The 16,163-nt window shown below is 42.9% G+C and overlaps 1 protein-coding gene across 1 annotated transcript; it reads right to left on the reverse strand.

The window, feature by feature from the left end:
• Positions 1 to 11,431: 11,431 nt before the first annotated feature.
• aldh8a1 (aldehyde dehydrogenase 8 family, member A1) lies at positions 11,432 to 16,116 on the reverse strand. Its single transcript, XM_034579317.1, has 7 exons — positions 15,856 to 16,116; positions 14,123 to 14,270; positions 13,625 to 13,780; positions 13,394 to 13,543; positions 12,869 to 13,125; positions 12,380 to 12,541; positions 11,432 to 12,296 (listed from the first exon to the last, which is right to left on the reverse strand). Exons 1-7 carry the CDS (start codon positions 15,994 to 15,996, stop codon positions 11,844 to 11,846), a joined length of 1,467 nt encoding a protein of 488 aa, XP_034435208.1. The 5' UTR covers positions 15,997 to 16,116; the 3' UTR covers positions 11,432 to 11,843.
• Positions 16,117 to 16,163: the final 47 nt, after the last annotated feature.

The following is a 16,163-nucleotide window of genomic DNA, read 5'->3' on the forward strand; positions in this document are numbered from 1 at the left end:
CTCCTTCTTTACCCAACGAATAGCAGCAAAGAGACTTTAGTTTTCTCTGCCATGTGAGACCTCATTATAAAGGACGTCACTAAAACTCCAGGGATGAAATGTAAACCTTGTAGCTCCTCTAATCTACAGCTACCAAAACTAATCCAATCCAAACCAGTCTAATATCGTATCAGTGATATTTGACATGTATCTCCCTCCAGTTGGTCTGTGAACCCTGCAGCGACTGCCACACAACACATTGTGGACTGTAGATTGATTTTAATGAAGCTCTGTTTGAAAAAGTCGCCCAGACTTCAGTTCGTCACTCCTCTGTGTGTCTCTGCCACTTCCTCCCTCCCTGCCTTCCTCTTCCTCTCCTCGTCTCCCCAGCTGCTCCTGCTGTATCCTGAGCTCAGCATCCCGGTGGGCCGATGCACTGGCAGGCCTACGGGTGTTGTGACGCCCTGCTGTGCATTTACACAGCCTTTTTTCTCGTTTTGCATCTCTCTATGGATCATCTCTTTCTCTTTTTCCGTCCTTATTTAATCCCAAAGTTGGTTTCAGTGGCACGACTGAAACTGGCTGTTTTCAAGCTCTCCTCGAACAGAGGGTTACGCAATGAACACACACAAACTCAATGAGGACCAATACATATACACATGTCCAACTAGCTGCAGAGAGGAGAAGAGATGATTACATTTTTTTGTTTTATAGTAATCCACAGCTGAAAATAGTCCGCAGTTCATTATTTAATCCTGTTTGAGTACTGCAGTGCCTGGCTGTTTAGAAAATTATTTATTCTTAATAATTATAAAAGAAGATTTTTGTTTTGAGGAATAACAAATGGGATTGAAGCTGAATGTCCCCTACAGGCTATTAGAAGCATTGGAAAATATGTAAGAGTGAAATATAGAGTAACAGACTAGTTCTTTAGACGTGATGTGCAACAACATCAGAAATGAAATGCGTTCTGAACAGCCACAGCAGAGGGGGATGATAAAAGTTTGCCATTATAAAGAGTAGGGGAGATGCAAAATTCACAACAGAGCAAATTTTCTCTTCAGGGGAAACAAACAAAGTGAATCAGTTGCTCACATTGAAGTACAACAAGTAGTTGAGTAACAAATTTAAAAGAGAGAGCTAGAAAGAAAAAGCCATGCCTGACTCTTCTCTCACCTCAGCACAGGGAACCAATCACAGCGGATGCCGAAAGATAATTGTTGTCAGACATACATGGAGACACCCAATACATGATGTCACAAAGGTGAAGACAGAGGGTTTCCAATTCAATCCAACCAGTCCACATGCAGTTTGGAGGGAGTAGAAATATTGCCTAATGCTGACTTGTCACTCAAACTCTGTGTATCAATACACACAAGTGCAATCATTTGCAGTTTGATCAAATTTACGGTCAAATTGGTGGTGTCAGGCAAAAGCAAGTGTATCATGGTATTTACTTTCACCCTCCAGCCATCATCAAGAGTACCAGTGAATAGTACTACAATTTTAGATGAATCAATTAATCCAGCTAAACTAAATTTAGCTAATATCAGAATGTAGAAGCCAACAAAATTATTAGAGAGCTGGTGTGACACCAAAGGAAAACCAGAGTTTAGTGAGCATGGAACACGAAGAGGCTCTTTGTCCATCTACAAAGCATCTGTGACGTCATATGACTCATTAGTGAAATTTTAATCAAACCATTTTATAGTCCCATGGGGGTGTTAAGTGGTGGGCCGAGAACAAATGTGTGTGTGTGTGCGTGTGCGTGTGCGTGTGCGTGTGCGTGTGTGTGTGTGTGTGTGTGTGTGTGTGTGTGTGTGTGTGTGTGTGTGTGTGTGTGTGTGTGTGTGTGTGTGTGTATCCATGTGTATGTTTCAAGGCCATTGCAGCTGAAGAATCCCCGGAAAGTGTCCCTTTCTCTCCTCAGCGAGTCAGGAAACACACGAGACGAGGAGCTATTGTCACGAAAAAAGACGCTTTAACAAGCTGGCGAGGTGTGTGCGTGTGTGTGTGTGCGTGTGTGTGTGTGTGTGTAAGAACAATGCACTTGAAATAATGTTATTGAACTGACTTTAGGTGCAGACAATCTCCCGTGATCATGTACCAATACGGTGTGTTTTCTGGCCTACATGATAAAGAGATAATATGTAACAATTCTTCAGTAAAATGTCGAACCCACAGAAACCTTCAATGTCATTCAAAGTAACAGGAAGCTATGTCTTTTGTTATTGTTTTGATTCCGTAGAACCCCTGTGGCCTAAGTTACATATTGTACGTTTACAGGTTGGACACGATATTAAATTGATAAATATGCGATCATTTACTTGTGTGCTTGGATAATTAACTCGAGTTATGTTAGGAATTTCAGTGTGTTCATCTGCCTGCCTCACCCGTGTGACCAGGGATCGATCGTGTCAGACGGAGCCCCGGTTGTACTGTCGGTCATGGACGAGAAGCAAATGTAAACAGACGGCGAGGTCACGCAGTGCTTCTCTTGTCATGTGTCGGGATGGGTCAGGAGCTTTTTTTTTGTGTGTGTGTGGTTAGGCGTGTGTTTGATCTCTTATGGCTGCGTTCCCAGGGGTGGTGTGTCACCGGCTATCCAATGAAATGGCAGGAAAGGGGTGCAAGCCACAAAAACAAAGAAGAGGAGTGGGGCGAAGGGACCTGTAGAGGCATGATGATGGAAAAAGAGGAAGAGAGGGGGGGGGGCGACAGGCCCATGACAGTTACTGTTTATTTGATAGGAAGAGAGACAGAGAAGGTCGGGCAAAGGCTACATATCAGAGCTCTGTCTAAACCAGTGTTTTGGCTCAGTTTCAGTTTTAATCCCCGTCCAGACTAGCACACCTAAAAAAAAGGATATTATTAATGTTGCGTTCTTCACTGGCAGCCGAGGCTAATGCTGTTGTTTTCTTCCAGATGGGTGTCATGTGATAGGAGACTGACGAATCAGCGAAGGCTAAGTCTCGACCAATCAGCAAACGGTTGTGGGTGTCTACGTCAGACTAAAACGCAGCGCCGGAGTTTTGAAACTAAAATGGGCTCAGCAGTGTCTCTAAACGTCTCAGTTTTAGCGCTTCTAAAACTCCAGAGAAGTTTTCAAATGAAAATGTCATAATGTGGATGTAGCCTGAGGGAGAATTATTTATCTTTGAAAACAGCACTTTTATTTGAACCCTATTCAACACTTAAAACAATAAGATCAACAAAGAATAATCCTATTGATTACTTTTGATTAGGTGGCACCATGAATCTTTCCTGGCAACAGATTTTCACATTACTGAACACTTGACAAGCTGAGAAGTTAAAGTGAATCACTAGTTAGAAATTAACTAGTGACATGAATTTACACACAAATCTAGTGATACATTTACAAATAGCTAACGCAATCGAGTTTAACCAACAACTTTTACTGGTTTCAGTAAAACCAGACTGCAGGCAGCACACACTAAAAAAATTTTGCCCAGAAAAGATATTTAGCCCAACAAGGTCTCAGGCCCGGGCCTCTGTGCTACAGGAGGATGTATGATTTAAATTCTCCACAATGGCTTCTTTATAAATATACTTCATGGCACTGGTGTCTCTCTAGAAATAGACTCGCAAAGCTTGATTTGATTTTCCATGCACAGGGGGAAGGATGACACCGAGTCCTTCGCCTGAATGTAGAAATAACGAAGCCAACATGTCACGGTGGAACAGTGTGCTGGGCATGTCGCCTCCAGCATGGCTGCCTCACAAAGGCCATCAGAGCTCCGCTGAGACCGAACAGAGCCGAGGCCTGTCTGTCAGCGCGTGGGTGGATGAGTGGATGCAAAAGGCAGCGGAGAGAGGGGGGGGGGGGAGTTGCCGACTTAATGCTGACTGGTCGGTTACTGGCTGTGGTACCATATGGCCCAGTTTGGCCTCTGATTCCTCAGGCCATAGTCCAGGTGGACATTCGTCTGCAAACACACACTCAGGTGGAAATGTTTAGAAATGCACTTTATCCCCGAGCTAATGTTTATTTTGTTCAGATTGACTGTTCAGATTATTCATGGTGAATAAAGAGATCAAAAGAATAACAGAAAATTAAACTTTAAAGGGTAAAAGAGCTTTATGTTGATACGTGTGTGTGTGTCTGTGTCTGTGTGTGGTTGTGTGGTTGTGTGTGTGTGTGTGTGTGTGTGTGTGTGTGTGTGTGTGTGTGTGTGTGTGTGTGTGTGTATGTGTGTGTGTGTGTGTGTGTGTGTGTGTCTGTGTGGTTGTGTGTGTATGTGTGCGTGCGTGAGTTCAAAGCTCATAGGATACTGAAAGTAGATGGACTATCTGAGGTCTAAAACTAATAAACATTCGTAACATTTTACTTTGAACCTGCAATTTATTATTTATAAGCTGAATTCAATCAATACTTTTATGTCACACTATAACGTAGTTACATGCATATATATATAAAATGACCTTTTAAAGTGTTTTATTGATGTTCAATGATAACGATTCCTGTGAAGCATCTATAAAGATTTGAGAAATTATTGATTAGTCAGTATAACGTGATTTATCATAGTCCTATGTAATTATGTATTAAACACATACTTGAAAAAGTGTTACTAATCAGTAAGTACACATAATTAATATTCGTATGCCCAGGTGGTTATAGCAGAGACGAGCAAAACCACAGGTTAAACAGATATGACGCAATTAAATGGCGACCAAAATGAAAAGTCAGTAAACAGGAAACATTTTGGATAATGTAAGTACACAAGTCAAAAAAATATAAAACATAGGTCTGTTTGTGTTTAGACATTTTAAATGAAGAATTGTTATATATTATATCTTTAATGTCGTTATGCCTCTATCTTCAATTTGTTTGAATTTAAGAAGAGCGGGTACAAAGTTACTGTGGTCATGTGGGTGTACTCAAAACATCTGCAAATCAGTGTAAAAGAAATGAAAGTATTTCTGGTGTTCATAATAATCCTTTTTTCTTATTATCTTATATCATCCTCATCAACTCTTGTACCTTCATCTGCTTTCACCTTTGAAGACTGAGTAACTCCCCAGTGAAAAGACCACCGAAGCAAATATACTCACCTGAAAGGTCAGTCGTCTGCTTCCATTCACAGTCTTTAATTAAGGCTCGATAAATCTGGGTCACGCAGGCACCAAGGGCCACGGTCTCAGCGCTGAATAGATCCAACTGTGTTTGACGGATAAGAGACACTGATTATTGAGAGACTGAAACATAGTCTCAATGATATTCTTTTATACTCAGATGACATATGCTGGGACTAACAAAGACAGGACCCTCAAAAACTAGAGGGTTTTTAGTCCATGACACATTTGTCCAACTCCTCCATCCTCTTATATGAGCCATTCATGCACGGTTATGAAAGCAGAAAAAAAAAAAAACAGGAGTATCAACCATAAGGGTTTTGTGACAACCTGTACTGACATAGTAGTATAAAATGCAGAATATAAGAAAACTAGTTTATGGGATTTTGAAAAAGGCCTCGAACATGAGGAATCTACAGCAGACCATCCCACGCTGAGCTCACACACACATACATACTTTTGTTACGTATGAAAAATATGCCCAATAATATCCATAACTCTACATCTGTATATTATCAAGTGACAACCCACCGTGATGTCGCCCCAGTTGATTGTGAGCTGACGTTGAGAAGCCTCAGGGTTTGGCATTTTGTCCGGTGCCATCTTGGTTGCAAGGACACTGCACGCCCACCTACACCTGCGACCTGCACCTATTGGACGGTACTACCTATCAATCATATGGTGTCCACACCCTAGTTAGAGAGCGGCTTGGGTCCAAATGAACCAGAGAGAAAACTAACTGCTCCCGAGCTGAGCCCAACAAACGGTGATTACAGGGATGTGCGCTGATAAAGAAAAAGATAGCCACACTCTTGAACCAATGGATACCATGAATTAAATAGGACCGTCATTTACTAATTGTTATAAATCAAGGGTGAAATTATTTTTCTTGTAGAGTTGTCTAGAAAATGACACATTTTTGCAACCAGTGGAGACGCCCTCTACTGGTAAACTGAGAGAATACAGGTTTTAAGGCACTTATGCATTGGTTTCACTCTCTGGAACTGGAGTCTATGTCTCTTTATATAAACAGTCTGTGGTATCGACTCAAAGTCAGTTTAGTTTTGTATTCAACTTTTGTTTGTACATCATATGTGACGACACTTCTTGTGTTACGTGACATTTCACAAAAGTAAGAAAACCTGTTCTCGTCTTGCAACTGCAGTAATAAAGGTGTTCCAGAGAAATCAGGTCAATCTCAATGCAACAACAACAGTCTTTCTATTAGTGAGTGAAGGACTTTTAGATTGGACCAAGCATTTTAAAAGCTCTTTTGTGCTCCCTCTTTTCTGGACTCTTCTCTTATTTCAGACTGAGCCTTGTGTCAATAAACGCCCTCGTGTAAACATCTAATATTTCCATGCTGACCTGGTTTCTCTATATTGTTTACTCTGCTGTGGCTGACCCACGCTTTTGTGTCCCCCTTGTTACCCGATGCTATGAAAACTGGTCTTATGGAAAAAGCCAGACATCCTTTGCACTGGAAATCAGCCAACATGGCTGCAAATGGACAGTCTGTGCAGTGAGTGTATAGACCAGAGTCAGGTCATTGTCCCTTTGTGTGATGTATGACAAAGATGGATATGAGAGCATGAGGGAGATCAGAGCCCGAGCTGCACCACAGCTCAGTTTAATCTCGTATAGCTTCCTCTACCTGTTCCTCTATTATGGTATTGAGAGAATGAGATATTAACTAGCCCTTCCTAAATGGCTGTGGAAAATTCCCAAAGGCAAAATGCTCGAAAAGATAATGAGCGGGGGAACCTTTAAGATACAGGAACTATTTATTCAAGCATGAATCATTGCCGCCTGAGGACTCCAAATGAAATGCCTGAAAATGTGCTGTGAGTTCTTGGGGCATATTAGGCAACACATTGTTATCTCAGCAAACTGCCTGGATCGGTAACTTTCTTTTAATATCCTGCTAATTGAATTGAAAATTGAAATGTGGATTTTTTTTTTATATACGATCCTGAGGCTTCCGTCCTTATTTGTCTCTATGATCAAACATTGTGTTATATCTTAATGTCACGTTGCCGCCCAGAGTGCTAAACTGGATTGGCAACAAGAGCTGTCACCAAATAAAACCATCAACCCTTTGCTCTTTTCTGTTTGACTAACAATCGGGCACAGACAGCACAGTATTGACAGGCCTTTTGTTTTTATTGTTTGGAGCATGGAGGTAAAAAGAGGCAAAGTCCTGCCCTACTTCTGAGCTGATCCTCCGGCTTCCCATGAGTCCTTGGCACACATGCACTGTCCCAACCTGCCAGTGCAGTTATTGAAGGCTGAAAATTAATCCTGGTACCTATTCTAAAAATAACAAAGCGGTTATTTAATTTCATTAAAACAGACAAGATGAAAACATCCGCAGTGTCGCGTGATGTAATTTCACAATATGTGTACAATGTGGACCTGAGCCCAGAGGTAAAACAAGGTGTTTTCTATCAAATATACAGTCCAGATGGCATGAAGCACAACACTGTAATTGATGTATAATCAGGATAAACACACCGTTCACTCAGTTTGTCAGGGAGAATGGATCTAGGCCACAGTGTTCTGGCAACTGCAGGAAGGTGAAGCAGTTCAGTGGGAATTTAGCATGTTAGTGCTAAAAAAAAAAAAAAGAAGTTAAATCATCATGAAAAGGGACAAAAAGTGTAACTTTGTAAGGTGGGATAATTACTGTCACCGAAGACATCAAGTATGAAACAGCATCTATTTCAAATAAAACTGAACAGTTAGATGCTGGTGAGTTTCAGTTGGTGGTGGCTCAGTAATAATCTTCATCCTATGTGGACATTTTGTGATCTGTTGTTCCTAAAGTCTGGAATGAATTGGGGAGGGGGGGGTTAAGGATTTCAGCTCCTAATACATGGAATAATTTACAGACTGATTTTCAGCTTCAAACTTTAGTAACATTGGTAAAACCTCTTGAGTTCACGTTGTCTTATCATTTATGTGTTGCTGCTGTTCTTGGCCAGGTCTCCCTTGTTAAAGAGATTATTAATCTCAATGGGACAAAACCAGGTTAAATAAAGGCTGATAACCAAAAGAAAAATTACATCCAAATCAAATTACTATATGTTTGGGTCAAAATAATAGTAATGTAATGCTGCATCTTATATGTACTTCCATGTTGACATCAACCAACAGCAAATAAATATACATGTTGAATCTTCTATTTATATTCAACACTTAGATGTTTAACGTCATATTCTTAAAGCAAATAAGATATATTTACATAAAATAACCCATGTCACTGTTTCCATGTTCCACCTGTAGGCTATTTTTAATATATTTTCATATATTTGTATTAGTTTGAATAAGTCGGATAGCTCTTCTCTTTTTGTCTGATTAGTGTGAATGCAGCTACAATAAAGGAATTCAAATTCTAATTTGAGAGTAGGTGTAGAAAAAAGACTTAGTGTCCTTCTCCTTTACAAGTCAATGTAACATCATTAACTCCTGAACCAGTCACCAGTGTTGTTTGCAGTCGCAGCAGCAACCTGTTCAAAACCTATGGTAAAGTTAGTTTAACATTTAGCAGCCACAGACACATATTTCCCTGAGGTGTAGGCGTGGGGGGTTACGCTGGACTTGCATTCAGCAGGTGGACAGAAACACAACACCACACGTTTGCATATGCGAGTCTACACGAGCATCTGTTTGCTGACACCTTCACAGAGTCACCTTTATAAGGGGACATGTCTGCTCTTCTTTGTCTTTTACAGTTTGTTCCCACTGCTCTCAAGTGGACAAGTAAGAAGCTAATGTAGGAAAATGAAGTACAATTCAAAACAATTAGAGACAAAGTGATCGACGTCTTTGATAGATCAGCTAATCACTGGAACTGAAGCCAGCATACATGTAATAAATACTGACATGTTCTCTCATGCATTGTATTTAAAGTCTTACTGCACATTATTTTGACTCGAAGGCTGCATTTCTGTTTATTTTGTATTCATTGTAATTAAGTATTTTGATGACCCATATATTTCCGCTGTGTAAAATATCTGACCTTGGCAGAATCAATGTTGAAACAGAACATTTCAACTTAACGAATGCAGCCTGTTCCAGAAAAACTGGTAAAAAAAAAAGAAGAAGAATTGACTTTTCCTTGAGGTCTCTGTAAGAAACTATGTGACAGAGCAATGCACAGAATGCTGAGGTTGCAGATACTCCAGGTGGCTTTCCGGTGGCTCCAAGCCAAAAACAAGTCTTGTTGCAATACAATAAAAATACCTGAAATAATTCTATTTATGCAGTTTTCAAATTCCAGCAGAGTCGGTGGCTGTTGCCTCTTTGTCTCTAATCAGAGGAAGCAACAACTGCAACCAGTGCAACTTCTCTAATCAAATTATCTCGACCATTTACTCATCTTTTCATCCATGTCCCATTTTTCACATTCTGCTCGATAGGTTCTGTGTGTGGCTCCAGCTTCAGCCATCATCTTACCTTTGTGGTAAATACACAGACAGTGACAGCTGCAAACATTTGTCTCTCTGCTGCCAAGTAACACACACACACACACACACACAGCGAACACTGGGTTTTCTTGGCTGAGTTTGCTTAACCTGCTTGATCTGCGGCGTTTTCTCAGGATTCAGCTTCGTGCAGGGCTTATCTGCTCAGGCCGTCCCCGCAGTGGAAAATTCCCTGAACCGTGAATGTGAGAGTGGTAAGTGAGAAAGTGTGTGATACATGACATTCAAAGAGAGAGGAAGGGAAAAGAAGAAGTGACTCAGACGGGATAAATGAAAGAGAAAGGACGACTGTTTTTTTGTCTTGGCTGCTTCATAGAATTCTCAAATAACTAAATGTGTGATTCCTTTTTGTTTCAGGTGTCATCAAAAATCTGCCAATCTGACGAATCTGCAGCTCAAAGAGTCAGGATAGGACCTTTCCAGGGGCAGATCCAGGGATGGGGCCAGGGGGCACTGGCCCCAGCTGATATCCGATTGGCCCTTGAAGTGCCCCTGTAGTCTCTTACTAATAGGATATATACTAACAATATATATCATAGTTTGTTAAGTTCACAAGGTGCTTTTCTCAGTAACAAGCATTGACTTAAATGTGCACATTACTAAATCAGGAATTTTGCATAGATGTTGGACATATAATTGGCCCCTCTGAGTAAACTGTGGCCCCTTTATGGCCCCTGAAAAAAACTATATCCTGGATCCGCCCCTGGAACTTGCTCATGCTTTCTCAGTTTTACTTTCTTTTGTTATCTTTTCTCCACCTTTATTGCTCTCACACACACACACACACACTTACTTTCACATTCCTCCAAACGTCCCTGCACACCCATACGATTAAAACGAAGATAACATTTCACTTATTGCACTTGGCCATAGGAAGAGAGGAAACGGCTGTTGACTGTGGCCGTTCTCTCCACATACATATCAATGAGACAACCCTCTGCAGGAGTAACAGCCCTGCAGCCGAAAGCATGAAAACAGATACTGATATACTCCAGTGTCCTGATGGATATAAAATGGAAGGACGCTCTACTACAATTCCTCCCTGTGCCCGATAAACGAGGTGAAAGCTAAATGCTTGGTTTGGCCGAGGCCCCTGGTGGCGTCCTGACAGTCACGTAGAGCCGGGGGGTGAGACCTTCTCAATGAAACGTCCACAATGTTTCATTGAGAAGGAAAAAAGATGAAAGATAAATGAAGAAAAAGGCCGGAAACGGAGGAAAATGAGAGAACTGCTGAGTTGCTTTGTTCCCATGCTGAAAGATTTTTACTTTGTGAGTGTGCTGCTGCAACAGAGCACGTTTCTTTCAGACCTTCCTAACCTGACATTTGGGTGGTATCCATTTCATCACACGCTATCTTAAGAGGAAGGCACAGGAAAGTGTGTGTGTGTGTGTGTGTGTGTGTGTGTGTGTGCAGCTTAACACAGCACAATACCCAGTCCCTAGCCAAAACACAGAGGGTGGGACACACACACTGGCTCTGTGGTAAATGTTGCTTAAAGCACAGATCACCAGGGGGGGACGTGATTTGACACACTCGCTCGACACACAGGGCGTCTCCCCGCGTACCCTCGTTTTCCTGAACTGGCCCAGTGGCTCACACGAGGCAGGGTCCAGCATGTGCTCATCTGCATGCAGGGTCCGTCAGCCACATCAGTCTCGTCTCACACTGCATTAATTCATGATCAGATGTTTAGCAAGGAGAGGAGGCCTGTTTACTAAGAGAGCCAGGAGAGGAGGGCTGGGGTGCAGCAGGATGCAAGAAACACTTCAGCATGAGACGATGAACAAGCTGCTGAGGACGTCTGTGTTGAAATAATTAAAATGTAAAAAAAAAGTACTACTATAATACTTTACAAATAATATTTTTTGGACAATTGTAGAAGATTTTTATTAAACAACAACTTCATCCGTCAAACTGTTGGTCACCACCTTGGTCCATGCTGATATACATCAACTGCTATTGCCTGGTTTACAATGAAGTCCAGTCGTTCAAGGGTCCCAGACATAGACTGTAAGTAAACATGGGCGACATGATGGCTCCCGCCAAAGTAAAGCCAAAGGATCTTCATCGCCCCCTGGTGGCTGGCTGCAGTATCTGCAACTTTCTTTTTGTGTCCAGTATTTCATGTCATGCTGCCATGTTGTCCATCTTTATATACAGTCTATGGTTTACACTGTTATAATAGTTATAATGTTTAACATCATGCATTTCCTCTATGCTAAACATTCTTTGGATCTTTACTCGTCTGTGTATTTTCTTTAAAATCTCTCGTTTGATCGATTAGTGTTTGATGGTGACGCTCTTCACCTCCGTGAAGAAATGGTAGGAATCCTTCCCTCCCTCCCTCCCCACACCAGAGTGCTTCATCCCTCCGAAGGGCAGGTTCAGATCCCTCACCAGCCAGCAGTTGGTCCACACTAAACCCGCCTGTATCCGCTTGGCCACCCGGTGAACCCTCCCCACGTCTCGGGACCACACGGTGGCGGCCAGGCCGTAACGCACGCCGTTGCCCTTGGAGACAGCTTCGTCCTCTGTGTCGAAGGGGCTGACGCAGGTGACGGGGCCAAAGATCTCCTCCTGCGTGACGCGAGATCTCTCGGATATGCCTGAGATGACGGTGGCCGGCATGAAGTAGCCGGATTTGTTTTTCTCGGGCAGGTCCAGCTGGTCGACTCCCTCGCCACAGTGGACGACGCCACCCTCGCATTTGGCAAGCGCTACGAAGCCTCGCACCTGGGAATCAAGACAAAGAGTGATTTCATCTCAAGGGACATAAAACTGTGTCTTTCACTGTGTCTAAAACTTCATGCAACCACCTTCTCCAGGTGCTCTTTACTGATGAGAGCCCCGTTGTGGCTGCTGGGGTCAGAGGGCACGCCGGTCTTCCACTTCTTAGCTGCAGCCACAAATCTTTCCAGGAACTCAGAGTAGATGCTCCTCTCTACGTAGATCCTGCTGGTGCACAGACAGATTTCTCCCTGAAAGCAGGAGAACGATGAGGGAGGACGGATCAGGACGGTGTGTCCATGCATGTTTCATGACAAGATGTGGGCTATAGTGCCCCCATGTGGATAAACACGCCACTGCAGCCTCATCACATACAGCTATATACTGTAAATATCTGTTTAACAGCATTCAATTTCAGTTATCTTGAAGGAGGATGTAAAACTATTTTTCTATTTATCTATCACTTTCAAAATACACGTTTATAAAGACATAAGTTGGTTAACCGATAACCGATTGTTATAGAAAAGGTCTGTTATGTTTGATGTATTATGAGGATCATCTTTTTCACTATTTCTCACCTGGTTGGAGAAGCTGGAGCGAACCGTGGTCTCGATACACTTGTCCAGGTCTGCGTCGGCAAAAATGATGGCAGGGTTTTTACCCCCCAGCTCCAGTGAGAGCTTCTTACAGTAGGGGGCGCTGCGCTCTGTGATGTGCCGGGCGGTTGCTGTGGAGCCAGTGAAGGAGACCAATGGGACGTCAGGATGGCCCACGAGGGCGTCGCCCGCTCTCGGACCAGTGCCAAACACCATGTTGACGACTCCTGGAGGAACGCCTGCAGAGACAAACCACATTTATGCATCAATTATTCATTACTTATTACCAATTTATACAGAGGTAACATTATGGATATACACATTTTTTTATATAGTAATGCTTTAAAGTGAGTTTTTATTACCTGCAGAAACAGTTTAATGGCCTTTTATGCATGAGCAATTTATGTATCTGTGCAGTTATGCATGTGGGAATTCTTCTAACTTGTGTGTGTATGTGTGTGTGTGTGTGAGTGGGTTGCTGTTGCATTGTGGGTATTGCGGTCCTACCAGCCTCCTGCATCAACTTGCACAGCATCCAGGCCGTCACAGAGGTCATCTCACTGGGTTTGGCCACCACCGTGTTTCCCATGGCGATCGCCGGGGCAATCTTCCACGTCAGCAGGTACAAGGGGAGGTTCCAGGGGCTGATCAGACCCGCTACACACACACACAAACACACAGTTTCAAAAACACAACTTTAACCTGTAGCAGGTTATAGTTATAGGTTGTAGCTCTCACCCACTCCCACTGGACAGCGGATGGTGTAGTTGAGGCAGCCCATGTGGTCCATCTGGCTGCAGTCAGTGGTGTGGTGCTGCACCGACGACGCAAAGAAGCGGAAGTTGTGCGCTGATCGGGGAATGTCCACAGTCCGAGCAAATGTTACTGTTTTACCTGTCAAAAAAAATAATACAGCAGTTGTTTTACACTTGACTGGGAAGAATTTGAGATACAATGCATTATGCTCTGTGTTTGTGTAATGTTCAGGTTATTAAGACTATTATTGAGGTTTATTATGTTTCTCTTTAGTTGGACTGTGCATCTAAATATAATACATACAAAATAAAACAAGGAAAATTAAAGAAATGGGGGAATGGGGACATGATCAGTTTAAGCAAGTGAAACGTGATGACATTTTATCAGCGATTGGAGACGTCTGCACTGGGAGAGAAACTACAGTATTTTGTTCTGATGGTCTGACTGACTCTTGGGTTGATGCAACAAGTGTTAAAGCACCTTGGTCTCTGGACTCCGCCTGGGCGAACTCCTCCAGATGGGAATCGATCAGGTCGGCCAGCTTGTTGAGGATCTGCGCTCGCTGCTCCACGCTGCGGGCGGACCAGTCGGGGAAAGCATCTTTAGCTGCTGCCACCGCTGCCTCCACCTGTACAGGGTCATACACTGGGAGATTAGCAAACTGTGTGACTCTGATTAGTATTATTATGCTGCATATTTAAACATGTTAACGTGTGCTCCTTGTGCCTTTTTACATGATGAAAGACATCTTTTGAGTGAAGTAAGTGGTCAACACCATGGCTCAGCATTTCCACCTTAACACTGCAGTATACAAATGCCAGTCTAAAAAGATGGATTCAGACAGCCAAGGGTTTGTGATGTCACAAACCTAAGAATCCAATCCTGTCAACTTGTGGGTGGGGCTCAGTAGCTGGAAAGGCTCCTCGGGCCTCAATTTTCTGTCTGAACCCGCCCACGCTTGAAAGAACAGTAATCGTACCCGACCCAAACCCGACACGTGTTCTATTTTTTGTGTCCGAACTCCACCTGAGCCCGATGTTTTCCAGTCCAATATCACCAAACCCAACCCGTACCTGACAGATCAGGTCTCTACATCTGGCTCCTACAATACAGGTGAGCTGTGAGTGCAGGGTGAGAGTGGGGAGATGGGACAGGGGCGGGACCATATAAGCATATTCCTCGACCCCAGTAACTAAATAAAGAAGGAAGGAAAGTAACATTCAAGCCTTATGGGGCATGAGGGTCACTTTTTCAAATATGTAATTCTGGGGAACAAAGAAAAGTTTTAGGGTGTATAATAAGCTGAGCGGGACTTTAAGGTTGGAGTGTGTTGCACTACACATCAGACACACCAGGGGGGTCTCAAGTAAAATGAGTGAAAGTAAAGAGTGAAAGTGCACAGACATTTTAAATGTTGCTCTCTGATGACACACTGGATATGTTCAGCTCTTACAACCTCGTAAAAACCATGAATGAAACATAAATCTAAAAACTCACTTTGCTTTAAGTCGCCGACCTGTGCTCTGTGGTCACAAGTACAAGTACACACACATTCCCTCTATATGTACATACTGAGTGTGTGTGTGTGTGTGTGTACTGGCTGAAAAGTTGAATTTCACAATTTCCTCCCAACAACGGCCACGCTCACACAGTAACACCACCTAAAACATATTAAGGTTTAGTGATGCATGTGTTTAGGTACGATGGGTTAAAGGTCACAGTCAGTTTCACATGTGTCACGTGGAGAAGCACTGTGCTCTAACTTGGTGGTTCTGACAGAAATGTAGAAAAGAGGTGCATCTGCTCTTTCACTGTGTTTGCAGTGTTTTGTAGGCCTGTGCAGGTTTAATGATTTCTAGACTGTCGACTCTGCGAAGGGCAAAGGTGCTTCGGTCAGAAACTGCTTCGAATACCTGAATACGACAGAAATCCACTTTAATGCTGCACTACTTTAGCCACGTGCTGATTTGAACAACAGCTTGTATCATAAAAAGCATCGACAATATAACACCTTGAAAAAAAACCTTGATTTTAAACGGGATAAATAATTGAAAACGTGAAATATATTAACTTAAAAGCAGCTGCACACGAGTCATACTGTGTTTCAAAAGGGTCTCAAATATTAAATCAAGTGCATAAACTAATGTCACTATAAATAAAGTAGGTGCAAGGTGCAGAATAGGACAACTAAATTCATGTCATCCATGTCCCACCTCCTCCTTGCCGCTGTCCGGGACTTGGCAGTACACCTCCCCGGTGGACGGGTCGAAGGAGTCGATGTGGCTCCGACAGGACACAAACTTCCCTCCGATGAAGTTCTCCAAGACCAGGTGCTGCCCCGATGCCTTCGCCATGACTGACCGCTGCAGCTCACTCTTCTGACCGAGCACAGACCGTCAGCACACCGCTGCAGGCACAAAGTCCAGAGGAGCAGGACGGTAAAAGGAGAAGTTAACTTGGCCCCTTGCACTGAACCTCCCACTGCACATTTCACAGTAGCACACACTGGTGCACAGAGGTA

Source organism: Hippoglossus hippoglossus, chromosome 24, assembly GCF_009819705.1.
Source record: "Hippoglossus hippoglossus isolate fHipHip1 chromosome 24, fHipHip1.pri, whole genome shotgun sequence".
NCBI classification, from domain to species: domain Eukaryota; kingdom Metazoa; phylum Chordata; class Actinopteri; order Pleuronectiformes; family Pleuronectidae; genus Hippoglossus; species Hippoglossus hippoglossus.